Source organism: Oncorhynchus tshawytscha, linkage group LG17, assembly GCF_018296145.1.
Source record: "Oncorhynchus tshawytscha isolate Ot180627B linkage group LG17, Otsh_v2.0, whole genome shotgun sequence".
Classification (NCBI taxonomy): domain Eukaryota; kingdom Metazoa; phylum Chordata; class Actinopteri; order Salmoniformes; family Salmonidae; genus Oncorhynchus; species Oncorhynchus tshawytscha.
Window position 1 is genome coordinate 9,660,792 of NC_056445.1, and position 14,487 is coordinate 9,675,278.

The following is a 14,487-nucleotide window of genomic DNA, read 5'->3' on the forward strand; positions in this document are numbered from 1 at the left end:
TACATGGAGGATTTGCTGTTTCTGTGTATTAATGTATATTTGAGGTGTATGTGGGTTTTTAGTTTTGTTTCCAAACCTTCCCTTGGAATTAAAGCAATTTAAGGTGTAGACTGGGAAGGAAATTGTCTTGGGAGAGAGTTTAGTCATTGACTAGACTTGTGGGGGTCGGGCATGCAGGCGACTCGGGCTGGCTGGTCGTTCTGGCAAAAATGTAATATAGAGGATATCTTAATAAAGCCAATAAAAACTCTTTGTATTTTTTCAAGAGTTGCTCATTTGTTACTTCTAAAACCAAAGTGGTGCCCATGCTCTAGTGTATGTAGCGTGGGTTGTGGGCGATTGAAGTACTACTTATCTTCAACCAGTGATACAGTCAGATCCACGGAGAAGAAGACACCTGGCTGGTAAGTGGAATCAAACTATTTTACATAGGCCTAACAGTCGATAGAATATGAATATAGGTATTTTATGGTCACCAACCCTTTTCATATGGTTTCTGCACAGTTTAGCACAGGGGCACAACTTTCACAGGGGACGGGGGGGACCCCCACGTTCTGAAATTCGGATGATTTTATTTCATTATGCTTGGCAGTGACCCGCTGTAGTGTTTCAGCACTGATTCTTTGATAGCAAATATTTTGTTTAATCATCCCGCACGCCAGATTGCAAAAAAAATAATTGTATAATATTAAACACGCAAGCAGCAGACAATGTGGTCAAAAAGTAATATGATGTCATTTGAGGTTCCATTATGACGCACGCTCCAAAATGTATAAAAGTCTGCCATCGCCGATTGTCTTTCATAAATCCATTAGACATGGATAGCTATAGCATCAACCTTGACTCAATGCTACAGAAGGCTGATAAGGCCATTGAGGAGAGAGAGGCTGGTCTGGGCTTCCCCTGCCCTGCCCGCTAGAGAGCCCTGCCGATAACATCAACAAGATGGTGTTTGAGCTTCTTGGGGACTGTCGTGAACGGGAAGAAGAAGGGTGCTGGACCTCCAGGTTTGAGCTCCGAGGTCACAGCCGCCCGCATTGGACCCATGGCGTCTCCAGAGGCCCGCACAAAGGACCTGACTACAGAAATTGATGTGATGATGAAGAGCCTGCTGTGGACTCCCGCGTGGCCACTGGAGGATGGGCTCGTGGAATTGCCTGGAGTGTTAATAAGTGGAATGGTATCAAATACCATTCCATTGGTTTCGTTCCAGATGTTATTGTAAGCCATCCTCCCCTCAGCAACCTCCACTGCTTTATGTACATCATTGTCCACCCAGTCAGAAGACCTCACCACTGAGGATTTTAGGCCAGGGAAAGTGCTTTTTTCATCCGGGTTAGTGCTATCCAGGATCCTTGGGACATCCCTACCCTGCCCTAAACTTAACCATAACCCTTACCTAACCTTAAACAATTTTCAACTTTTACTGGGTGACATCAGTTGGACTTCCAAAGAAATCTAGAGCAACGACCGATACGGCAGAGATTTTGTGAACAGGGTAGCAGCAACCTCATGTGGCTATCAAAGAACATGACTACAGAAAACATAACCCCCAGACAGCGAAGCGATGCCAATCACATCGCGTCATACACTTATACAACATGATTGGTCGGTGGTGCAGGGGTAAACCCATATTTGCTCATGTGACGTCGGTCGTATAAATACTTAGATCCTCACCACATTAACGCAACCCTAGTTTTTTTTTGAGGGAAAATGTATCGTCTTCGCCAACAGTCTTTCTCCAGGATCGCTTTTAATTCCTTTTTCTCTACCGTGCCACGGGAAGATTGTCAATTTATGAGACAGTTTAATAAAAACTGGTCGTGTATCGGCTGATTTTTGCTCATTTTCATACGTATCTGCACGAAAATGCCAAGGTCCAAGAAGAGGAGTTCCAGGGGTAAGTAAAGTCGCTATAGACCGGGTTGTTTTGGCCTACTCTCGTGGTTTGAGTTTTGTGCGTTGTAGGAGTTGTAGTTCTGTACATTCTTACAGCGTGTTGAGCTCAACGACCGGTAATGTCTAACAGAACTACAAAAGTGTGGCATCGCTGCCCATGTTTTGTCGTTGAAATCAGAGCTTCCAGACAAAGAACTCTCGCTTTCTCTTAAAATAATTTTAATTAACTTCAACATCATATTGTTTGCCGATATTATTGTATGAGTAATGTGATTATAGAAACGACCCCCGAAACATGCGATTACAGTATTTTTGTTTTTTTTTGTTTTTAGACTGACTTTTGAAACGAATTTGTTACCTAGCAACTAACGTCCGTTGGCCAGTGTTGCTCATATGTGTTAGTTTTTAGCGAGTTCTATTTGGCTCCCTTCCTGTAAAATGATAGGTTGTTGATAGGTTGTTTTGAGGACACGAAGTTTAGTTGGAAGGACGCCACAACATTTGAGTGAGATCGACAGTCGATCAGGTCAAATAAGGGGATGATTCGATTATGCTGAGCGGCAGGTAACGTTAGCATAGTGAGCGTTGGTCTAGTGACCGAAAGTTTGCACACTCGAATCCCCGAGCTGACAAGGTAAACATGTCGTTCTGACCCAGAACAAGGCCGTTCTTATAACCCACTGTTCCTGGCCGTCATTGAAAATACGTTTTTTTCTTAACGAACTTGCCTGCCGTGACGTCAGCGGGCAAAAACGACGATGATGGGGGTGGGCGCCGCCCATCTCATGCTTTGAACAAGGCAGCATGGTGCATCGTCCGGAAACGTACAACATGCTTTTCCATAAAATACGTTTACATTGAACTAGTTTTCACTGGGAAGGCAGATACTACGTTATCAAAAGCAATCAGTTTTGAATGTGGGACACCGAATCCTACTCATATCTGCACGTGCTTAACGTTTACTACTGAACTTCGCCCTGGACTTTGAACGGGGCACCTGGCTCACGCCCGGGAGGCCCGGTTCCGAAATGAATGCTATCAACTTTCACCCAGTGTAACACATGCTTGACCGTGACAGATGAATCTAATCGCGTCATGGTTATATAACACTCGCTGGACTAGCTAGCTCGGTAACTAGTTATTCACATTACAGCAAGCTAGCTACATTGCTGGCACACGTTTTATAGGGCCAGCTATGCTATAAAGCAGGATCGTGTTAGTCGACTGGCTATTTGGGTGGTGTCTGCCTCTTTTTCAGAATAGTTTGTTCAGTGCTATGGTCTGAAAAGGAAGCAATGGATTGCCACGTGAACATGGTCACGTTTACACACTGCAGAGCAGACAGTGTGGCCCTCCCTCTCAGATGGGAACAGTCTTATCGTAATAAACTGCACCAGCTGGGTTTAGATTGTCACTGCCTGGCCAGCTACCCACCCAAGGAGCTGTGCTGTTTGCACATTCAGCAGAAGACTGGGGAGCCCTTGACTTTGAGGGGAGAGAATATCAAGTGCATATCCCATAAGGGTAGCGAGCTGGCTTTTGTTCTGTCAAGGTATTGCATATAAAGTTCTGTGTTGTGATTGCATGGAAGTGTGCTAGTTAAGCCCCTGGAGTAAAATGCACACATTGTACCTACCATGACCTAATGTATGATTTGTTGGTGGGTCGGGCGTGGGACATGTAATCGTTTCAGGGGGGCAGCACGGAGCTGTGCAGCCTTTCAGCGATGAGGATGCCTCCATCGAGACCCTCAGCCGCTGCAGCAGCTTCAGTGATGCCATGAGTGTGGCAGAGGAAGGTATGTGATTGTATGTACATATGCTTGCCTGTGTCCCAGTCATAAAGTAACAACAAAGGGCAAGTTAAAAAATATAAAAAGGACAAACTTTTGACCTGTCAAGTTATAAATGTCTTACAGCCCTTTTATGTTATGCTTTTATCTTAAACGGTTGAAAGAATACAATCTACAAAGGGAATAGCCTAGTACAACTCTGTATTTCTCAGGGTGTGTTGTATTCATCTTCATATGTGTAGGAGGGGAGGCTGGTGAGGAGACAGCCCAGGAGGATTTACAGTACAAGCTGAAGGTTTTCATTGACAGCACTGTGGATAAGAGGCAAGTCTAAACCACTGTGGGAAACTGATCTACCTGCTATTTCTGTTAGCTGTCTCACTTTCAGACGAGATGGAACCAGAGGCCTAGGACTGGGTCGACGAAACCTGAGATGCTATATAATGAACACAATGCAACAAGACATCATCCTTTCCATTCACAGATTGCTGCTGATAATTGAATTGTGTAGCTGTTATATAAGCTACTGCAGACACTAGGCCTAAATCTTTACTGTTCTCCTTCCTCGTTGACAGTGCCAAGACCAGACAGGGAGCCCTGGATGGGCTGAAGGCTGCCATGGCAACTAGGATCCTGTACGAGTTCATTTCAGACAGGAGGATGACCATCACTGACAGCATTGAGCGGTGTCTCAAGAAAGGTTAGCTACTACCGCTACTACAGGCTTTCACCAATTCATGCGTCATATTCCCCGAATACCTATACAGACCCACATTGTATTGTTGTATTGAGTGTTTGAATCTTTAGTTCTGGTCCAGTAGTTACTATAACCCTTCAAAGTTACTGAGGATGGTAGCTGACTCTATTGGTACTCCTATCTGTCATATCTTTAATCTGGGCCTAGAGTAAAGTCTTTGTCCTCAGGTCTGGATGGAAGCTAGTCATTCCGCTACCCAAGAGTGGTAAAGTAGACCAATCGGCTGGCTGCCAGTGCTGAGCAGTTTTTAAAAAATCAATCCAATGCTACTTCTGTGAACAAATTAAGACTTATAGAGAAGGGAACTCAAAATGTACTGCACTGACACAATTTACTTATTTGTTGAAAATAAATTAATATTAAGAAGTTTGTGGGAGCTGTACTGTTAGATTTCAGTGCAGCCTTTGATATTATTGACCATAACCTGTTTAATTTTGTTATGGCTTTTCATCCTCTACCATATTGTGGATTCAGATTTATCTAATTGAACTCTAGGGTTTTCTTTTAATGGAAGCTTCTGTCAAACATGTAAAGTGTGGTGTACCGCAGGGCAGCTTTCTAGGCCCGCTACTCTTTTCTATTTTTACCAATGACCCTGGCATTAAAACAAAGCATGTGTCCATGTGTGCTGACTAAACCATATACGCATCATCAACCACAGCTAATGAAGTCACTGAAAACCTTAGTGTTAGCAGACCCTTAGCAGTCTGTTTTGGAATACGTGGCCATTAAAAGTTTTCTTGATTGTCCAGTCATATGGTCAAGTGTTGCAACAAAAGTGTTGCAACCTAGTTAACCTCAAGGGTTGGAACCTTTTTTAAATTTTAATTTCTGCCTAAAATAACACCCAAATCAAACTCCCTCGGCTCATGACCTGATTCAATTATATGCATGTGCTTGATACCTTTTGAAAGGAAACATTTAGAAGTTTGTGGAAATGTGAAATTAATGTAGGAGAATGTAACAAATTACATCTGGTAAAATATAAAAACACGTGTGCTTTCTATTCTTGTTTGCATTTTTGTTTCTATCTTTGACATGCAAGAGGCCAGGCGGTGATGTAGGATTTTAGGTGTATTTTAGATGTCCACAAGATGGCAGCAGTGTGCAATTTCAGACTGATCCAGTAAAGAATTACATCACTACACTATTTTGTATCCGGTCTGCCAGGAGTTTGCCCAAATGTGCTGAAATGGTCAAGTTATACATGTACATTTTATTTTACCTTTATTTAACTAGGCAAGTCAGTTAAGAACAAATTCTTATTTTCAATGACTGCCTAGGAACAGTGGGTTAACTGCCTGTTCAGGGGCAGAACGACAGATTTGTACCTTGTCAACTCGGGATATGAACTTGCAACCTTTCGGTTACTAGCCCAACGCTCTAACCACTAGGCTACCCTGCCGCCCCGCTCGTTCATACATAACTACTGTATAGTTAACACTAACTGTATAGTTAACATACAAAAATAATATGTTGAGTTTGGATACTCCCAAGAATGTCATACATGATGGCTCATTAGCTTCCCTATAGAAAAGACACTAACCTTCTCATCTAGATGGCTGGGCGGGGTGGGTGAGGTGGCAGTGGCGTCAAACGGTAGAACCCAAAATTGATTTTATCAAACACAACTATGCTACATTTTCCAGGATGACAAACCAGAGCAAGAGCTACCATTCAGAGGTGAATGTATCAAACTAGTTGCTGTGATGAGTGTTTAGTTGTTGCGCACTATCCTCAAACAATAGCATGGTATTTTTTTTGCTGTAATAGCTACTGTAAATTGGACACAGCAGTTTGATTAACAATTATTCAAGCGTTCTTGCTCATAAGACATGTCGATGTCCAGGAAAGTTGGCTGTTTACAATGTCATTCTAGTCGCATATTGAGCAACAACTGTCCCGGTTTAGGGACACCGCATGCCAGTCTCTCTTGGCTACGAACTGAGGAAAGACTGACTGCGTCACTTGTTTTTATAACATTCATGTGTTTGAAATTCCCAATTATTTGCAGAGGCAACGTAAACGCACACAAGGGTCACCCCAAGGGTCTTTTCACAGTTCCCAGGTACAGAATAAATTCAAGGAAATGTACAGTATTATACAGAGCCATGAGTGCATGGTACAATCTTCCATCTTATATAGCGCAAGTGAACCGCAAACCTGGTTTCAAAAAACAAATACAATGCCTCTCCCCCATGTGACCTACTTGTTGTGTATGTACTGACATGTATGTCTAACTGATAGATGTGCACATGCTGTTCTTTTTAAAATGCATGTAAAGTCTTGTCTAATGTGGGCTTCGTCAGACCCCAGTAAGACTAGCTGTTGCTAATGGGGATCCTAATAAATGAAATCCCTCTCCCAGGTAAAGGACCAGAGCAGTGTGCAGCAGCCTCCCTGGCCTGTCTGCTGTGTATTCAGCTGGGCTCAGGCGTTGAGAGCGAAGAGGTGTTCAAGACCCTCAAACCCATCTTCAAGAACATTCTGTTGGATGGAGCAGCCAACATCCAAGCCAGACAAGCTGTGAGTATCTGCCTGGACCCTGTCATTAAAATAGGTTTGGTTTGCTAAACTCAGCAAAAAAATGATTTAACAACTGAGACATAAACTGAACAAGTTCCACAGACATGTGACTAACAGAAATTGAATGTGTCCCTGAACAAGGGTGTGGGGGTTTAAGTACTGCAGTGCATCTCCTCATGGACTGCACCAGATTTGCCAGTTCTTGCTGTGAGGTGAATCTGACCATCACACCTGGTGAGACAAAACCACGACTCGTCAATGGAGAGCACTTTTTTGCCAGTCCAGTCTGGTCCAGCGATGGTGGGTTTGTGCCCATAGGCGACATTGTTGCCGGTGATGTCTGGTGAGGACCTGCCTTACAACGGGCCCTCAGTCCAGCCTCTCAGCTTATTGCGGACAGTCTGAGCACTGATGGAGGGATTGTGTGTTCCTGGTGTTGTTGCCATCCTGTACCTGTCCTGCGGGTGTGATGTTTGGCTGTATCGATCCTGTGCAGGTGTTACATGTGGTCTGCCACTGCAAGGACGATCAGCTGTCCATCCTGTCTCACAGTATGGACTTTAATTTATTGCCCTGGCCTCAGCTGCAGTCCTCATGCCACCTTGCAGCATGCCTAGGGCTCGTTCATGCAGATAAGCAGGGACCCTGGGCATCTTTCTTTTGGTGTTTTTCAGAGTCAGTAGAAAGGCCTCTTTAGTGTCCTAAGTTTTCATAACTGTGACCTTAATTGCCCAGTCTGTAAGCTGTTAGTCTTAATGACCGTTCCACAGGTGCATGTTCATTAATTGATTATGGTTCATTGAATAAGCATGGGAAACTGTGTTTAAACCCTTTACAATGAAGATCTGTGAAGTTATTTGGATTTTTACAAGTTCTTTCAAAGACAGGGTCCTGAAAAGGGACGTTTCTTTATTTGCTGAGTTTATAAGTGGCCTTTTGTTTCTTTTATAGTGTGCAACAAGTTTGGGCCTGTGCACTCTGGTGGCGGAAGATGACATCCTGGTATGTGGCTATGTTTGACATTCCAATGTGACTATGCTTGATTGTTTGTGGAACTACTTTGCCAAATTCTTCAGCAGCACAAGAGACATTCTGTCTAACATTTATTCTGTTCAGCATTTTAAACAAGGTACAGAAACCAAGACCTCTCTCAAAATGACTGCATAGTCCAATCTCACACCCTGGTTAAACATAAATGATGAACCTCTTTCTCTCTGGGTATCCAGGATGTGTATGCTACCATGGAGAGCTTTGAGAGTTTGTTCATGCGTTCCTATGTGAAGGAGGATGGGAGTCGCCCCTCTCTCAACCCCCAGACCACCCTGCTCCACACCAACGCCCTCCTCTCCTGGGCCCTGCTGCTCACAATCTGCACAGGCAGCCAGGTCAAAGCAGTCACACACAAGTATGTACTTAACTCAAACCTCTTAAGTCCCTCTGGGACACGACTTTCAGTCCATTTCAGCCTATAGGTCTTTGGATGCTTCTGATCAAAACAATATAGTGAATGTGTGTTCCTGACATCCTTACCTGTCCAGTTGTCTTACCAGTGTGGATGAAGGAAATATCATGGCGATGGGAAGCCTTAAATAGAAAGTCTACTTGTGTTTGACTGAAATGTTTGTCTTTCAGGCACCTGCCCAAACTTCCCCGGTTGTTGGAGAATGATGACGTCAACATGAGGATCGCAGCGGGAGAGACCATCGCTCTGCTGTTTGAGCTGGCTAGGGACATGGACCCTGTAAGTGCTCACCTGTTCTTTGGTCTGTGGCTCAGTTCCATTTAAATTCAGGAGATTCAATCAGATTTCATTTAGGAAGTTCAAACAAATCTCATTGGATTTTCAATCCCGTTGTAGGAAATGGGGGGGAATTTCACTATTCGACCAGTATCATGAATTTGTTGGATATCCGGACATTCTAAATGTACAGTACCAGTCAACAGTTTGGACCCACCTGCTCATTTGAGGCTTTTTCTACAGCTTTGAGGTGTGTTAGGTCATTGTCCTGTTGAAAAAAAAACCAAATGATTGTCCTGCTATGTGGAAAGCAGATGGATTGGTGTATTCGCTGCAGAATGTGGTAGAATTGATTTTTAAAATAAATCAAACCGTGTCACCAGAATAGCACCATCACACCACCACCATTCTTCTCTTGGGAACCACACAAGTGGCGATCATCCGTTCACCTACTCTGTCTCAAAGACACGGCAAGTGGAACCAAAAATCTCATTTGGACTCATCAGAACAAAGGATCGATTTCCACCTGTCGAATGTCCATTGCTCATTTCTTGGCCCAAGCAAGTCTCCTCTTATTGGTGTCCTTTAGTAGTGATTTCTTTGCAGAAATTTGACCATGAAGGCCTCATTCATGCAGTCTCCTCTGAACAGTTGCTGTGTCTGTTATTTGAACTCTGATGCATTTATTTGGGCTGCAATCTGATTATTGGTTACTTTGAAGAATCTAAAAGAGAAAATATATTTAGATTTAACACTTTTTTGTGTTTTTTTGGTTACTACATGATTCCATATGTCATGCCATAGCTTGTCTTCACTATTATTCTAAAATGTAAAAAATAGTACAAATAAAGAAAAGCCCTTGAATGAGTAGGTGTCCAAACTATTGACTGGTTGTCTGTATATAAAATGGTGTGTACTTTTTGTCCTGAAGTGCTGCGGCAGTGCCGGTTAGATAGGCGCGAGCAGACGGCGGCAGAGAGCTAGTCTTGGCTGTTATTTATCCCCATATAGCCTTCCCTCAGCCTGTTTTGGCTGGAGTAGCCTTGAATAGCTAGCTGGGTTAATTGCTCGTTGTAGCCCTACTCCTTCTCATTTTGGTCACTTTTATAATTCTAACTTTATTCCATGAACTCTACATATGCTAAACATGGAGCCGCTTTGATTGGCCAACAAGCTACACATGAAGGCTACAGTTTTTAGTTTTTAATGGGGGCACTTCATAAACTGTTTAAATGTGTTGTATAATTTGTTGTCATGGTATCCTTGTATGTAACAATGTCACATGGTTATTTTAATGTAGAGAGCCTTTTTCAGTTAAAATATACCTACCTATAAGTAGTTTTTGCTCAAATTAATATTACATTTTTTTTAATACTAATGCCAGTTTTGGATATTTGTCTGGCTGTGCACATCCCCATCCTGTATTGACTTAAAATGGCATTTTACCGAAATGCAGTGCCAGCATAGCATGTTAATCTGTAAACACTTGAGTGATGACTGACCCATGCTCTGTTGTGACGTTCTCAGGAGTTTGAGTATGACGACTGGGAGCCCCTGTGTGACAAGCTCAACTCTCTGGCCACCGACTGCAACAAACACCGTGCCAAGACTGACAAGAGGAAGCAGAGGTCTGTGTTCAGGGACGTGCTCAAGGCTGTGGAGGTGAGCGGGCAGATTATACGATAGTAGATGAGCACTGTCTGGGGAATAGAATTTGAATTTCATGTGATGACTCATTGCTGATTCATGGTGGGAATTCTGTGTGCCTGTGTTGGCAGCTGGTTGCCATTGCCAACCTAATCTACCCTTGTTATCAATAACGTTTACCCATTTTGTTGTCTTGTGAGAATCCAGAACAGTGTAGTTTTGCCTCAGCTTGTGTGTGTGTGTGTGTGTGGTGTGTTAGGAGAGAGACTTTCAGACTGAGACAATCCGCTTCAGCACCGAGCGTATGACCATCGACAGCTGGGTGAGGAAGAGGACTTACGACGCCTTCAGGGAGTTTGTGGGCTCTGGCATGAACTACCACCTACAGGCCAATGAGTTTATTCGTGACGTGTTTCAACTGGGACCCCCCATGCTGGTTGACGCGGCCACACTGAAGTCCATGAAAATCTCCCGTTTCGAAAGGGCAAGTATCCTTACTCGACTGCGTACTTTCCTTTCTTTGACTAATTGAACTCTACTAACTTTTTGAAAAGGTCACAAGTGCATTTTCTTTCAATTAACCCGATCAGTCCCGAGACGATTTTGGCTGGTGTCTCATCCGACTTTAATGTCCAGCCCTTTATATTTAGCCTCACAATGAAGTGTTTTACCACTTTATTTTCAGGACAACCAGATCTACAAGTGCATCACAAAACAAGTTGACATAAAACGTTTTGTTCATGAGTTTGACAAATGCCACTTTTTTTGCTCAAACCATTTGGACTCTACAGAAGTTTTTGTAAAAAGACTCAGCCCCTTCGGGATCTGCCCATGTCTCACAAACACCGCTCTAGCTCACCCCACCCCTCCGTTAATCGCGCAGACCAACGGATGCAGAAGAAATGGATTTATCCAATGGTACTACCCAGCAGTCAGTAGCTGAAACGTACACTGTTTTAAAAGGGGCTAGAAGTGCAAATCATGTCGCGGTTGGACTCATTGGGTTAATTCATTGCCAATTTCAAATGGATATACCAACGCAAAAAAGAACCTCTCTCTTATTGTGTTAACATTGCGGTTTTCTTTTCCAGCATCTCTACAATGCGGCTGCATTCAAGGCTCGGACAAAGGCCAGGAACAAGTTCAGAGACAAGAGGGTTGACGTCGGGGAGTTTTGATGTGATTTAATGGGTCCAACCTGCTCTTTTATTAACCATCAATTGAACCTTCTTGAATATCACTGTTACTATCCTTAATTTATCCAGTTAAGTGTTTGGTATTTGTAAATATGAATAATCATGTCTGTCTCAAGTGATTCTCTATTCCCCATAGGCTTGCCAGTGTCTATGTAGGGAATAAAGTGTTATGTGAGGTGTAGACTTTGTTGCTCTGTTTTAATGTTTGTGTTCCATTAACATTGAGTTATAATATTTGAAAATGCACTAATTGGGTAATGTTTCCTATGGACTTCCCCTTGGACCCTGGTTTATTGTCTGGTGTTTTGTTATACACAGATTATACCAAGCATTAGGATGCCTTCCTAGTATTTAGTCGCCCTCAGAACAGCCTCAATTTGCCTGGGCATGGACTACAAGTCTACCACATGGATGCTGGCTCATGTCGACTCCAATGTTTACCACTGTTGGCTGGCTGTCCTTTGAGTGGTGGAGCATTCCTGATACACACAGGGAAACGGTGTGTATCCCCTGTGGCGTTGCAGTTCTTGACACAAACCGGTGCGCCTGGCACGTACTGCAATACCCTGTTCAAGGGCATTTAAATCTCTTGCCTGTTCATCTTCTGAATAGCACACGAGACAATCCACGTCTCAAGGCTTAAAAATCACTCTTTAACCTATCTCGTCCCCTTCATCTACACTGGTGGAAGAAGCTTTAACAAGTGACATCAATAAGGGCTCATAGCTTTCACCTGGTCAGTTTGTCCATGTAAAGAGGGTGGTGTTAATGTTTTGTACGCAGTGTAGTTTGTCTATTGGATGTGAGAAACTCAAATAAATACTAACTGAACTAGTCTCAATGTGTGTTTCTTGATCTTCAGTACATATCACCCAGTCAATCATTGTTATGACTTAGTCCTAAAGCAGACCAGTTAGGATAAGACCCATGTTAAGCTGAGGTGTGTCGTATTATGTAATGGGTTTCTCTGCCACACAAAATGAGTAGAAGAGCAGAGCCCAATTAGCAGACAACCAAATGGAATTCTGGCTAATTGACTCTATTCTCTCAGCTTTTCCTGGAAGCAGATTTCACATTTGAGGAACTGCTTTACAGTTGCCTATGAAATGGTCACGTTGACACTACGCCACAGCTGAACCTGTTTTTCAGAGAATGTTGCCGTTTGTACATACGGCTGTAAAATGGGTCCTCCAGAGATATGAGCTTTAATCCTTGTGTAAGCTGAGTGAGGAACAGACTGGGGAAGAAGATGTTGCGGCATTACAGTACTTGATGTTCTTCCCACAAGTATGACTTGTAATAGAACACTAACGCAGTACAGCAGTGACTCATGATTAAGTAACTAACTAGTCAAATATCCACGAGCTCCTGCTTCTCTGGAGTTTGGACCCCAAACACTACCAACACATTGATTTTATACACTGCTCAATAAAGGTAACACTAAAATAACACATCCTAGATCTGAATGAAATGTTCTTATTAAATACTTTTTTCTTTACATAATTGAATGTGTTAACAAAATCACACATCAATGGAAATCAAATTTATCAAACCATGGCGGTCTGGATTTGGAGTCACACTCAAAATTAAAGTGGAAAACCACACTACAGGCTGATCCAACTTTGATGTAATGTCCTTAAAACAAGTCAAAATAGGCTCTGTGTGTGTGGCCTCCATGTGCCTGTATGACCTCACAACGCCTGGGCATGCTCCTGATGAGGTGGCGGATGGTCTCCTGAGGGATCTCCTCCCAGACCTGGACTAAAGCATCCGCCAACTCCTGGACAGTCTGGTGCAACGTGGCATTGGTGGATGGAGTGAGACATGATGTCCCAGATGTGCTCAATTGGATTCAGGTCTGGGGAACGGGAGGGCCAGTCCATAGCATCAATGCCTTCCTCTTGCAGGAACTGCTGACACACATGAGGTCTAGCATTGTCGTGTATTAGGAGGAACCCAGGGCCAACCGCACCAGCATATGGTCTCACAAGGGGTCTGAGGATCTCATCTCGGTACCTAATGGCAGTCAGGCTACCTTTGGTGAGCACATGGAGGGCTGTGCGGCCCCCCAAAGAAATGCCACCCCACACCATGACTGACCCACCGGCAAACTGGTCATGCTGGAGGATGTTGCAGGCAGCAAAACGTTCTCCACGGCGTCTCCAGATTCTGTCACGTCCTCAGTGTGATCCTGCTTTCATCTGTGAAGAGCACAGGGCGCCAGTGGCGGATTTGCCAATCTTGGTGTTCTCTGGCAAATGCCAAACGTCCTGCACGGTGTTGGGTTGTAAGCACAACCCCCACCTGCGGACGTCATACCACCCTCATGGAGTCTGTTTCTGACCGTTTGAGCAGACACATGCACATTTGTGGCCTGCTGGAGGTCATTTTGCAGGGCTCTGGCAGTGCTCCTCCTTGCACAAAGGCGGAGGTAGCGGTCCTGCTGCTGGGTTGTTGCCCTCCTACGGCCTCCTCCACGTCTCCTGATGTACTGGCCTGTCTCCTGGTAGCGCTTCCATGCTCTGGACACTACGCTGACAGACACCGCAAACCTTCTTGCCACAGCTCGCATTGATGTGCCATCCTGGATGAGCTGCACAACCTGAGCCACTTGTGTGGGTTGTAGACTCCGTTTCATGCTACCACTAGAGTGAAAGCACCGCCAGCATTCAAAAGTGACAATATCAGCCAGGAAGCATAGGAACTGAGAAGTGGTCTGTGGTCACCACCTGCAGAACCACTCCTTTATTGGGGGTGTCTTGCTAATTGCCTATAATTTCCACCTGTTGTCTAATTCCATTTGCACAACAGCATGTGAAATTTATTGACAATCAGTGTTGCTTCCTAAGTGGACAGTTTGATTTCACAGAAGTGTGATTGACTTGGAGTTACATTGTGTTGTTTAAGTGTTCCCTTTATTTTTTTGAGCAGT

General features: G+C 43.8%; 1 protein-coding gene across 1 annotated transcript; it reads left to right on the top strand.

The window, feature by feature from the left end:
* Window positions 1-1,677: 1,677 nt before the first annotated feature.
* ifrd1 (interferon-related developmental regulator 1) lies at window positions 1,678-12,391 on the top strand. Its single transcript, XM_024376928.2, has 11 exons — window positions 1,678-1,900; window positions 3,593-3,697; window positions 3,934-4,015; window positions 4,267-4,391; window positions 6,817-6,974; window positions 7,926-7,976; window positions 8,201-8,379; window positions 8,607-8,715; window positions 10,240-10,374; window positions 10,619-10,843; window positions 11,451-12,391. The coding sequence occupies exons 1-11, from the start codon at window positions 1,870-1,872 to the stop codon at window positions 11,535-11,537; spliced, it is 1,287 nt and encodes a 428-aa protein (XP_024232696.1). The 5' UTR covers window positions 1,678-1,869; the 3' UTR covers window positions 11,538-12,391.
* Window positions 12,392-14,487: the final 2,096 nt, after the last annotated feature.

Coding starts and splice junctions, on each gene's coding strand:
- ifrd1 (XM_024376928.2), top strand. CDS start 1,870: ATGCCAAGGTCCAAGAAGAGGAGTTCCAGGG. Junction 3,698..3,933: donor CATGAGTGTGGCAGAGGAAG/GTATGTGATTGT, acceptor TCATATGTGTAG/GAGGGGAGGCTGGTGAGGAG. Junction 4,392..6,816: donor TGAGCGGTGTCTCAAGAAAG/GTTAGCTACTAC, acceptor TCCCTCTCCCAG/GTAAAGGACCAGAGCAGTGT.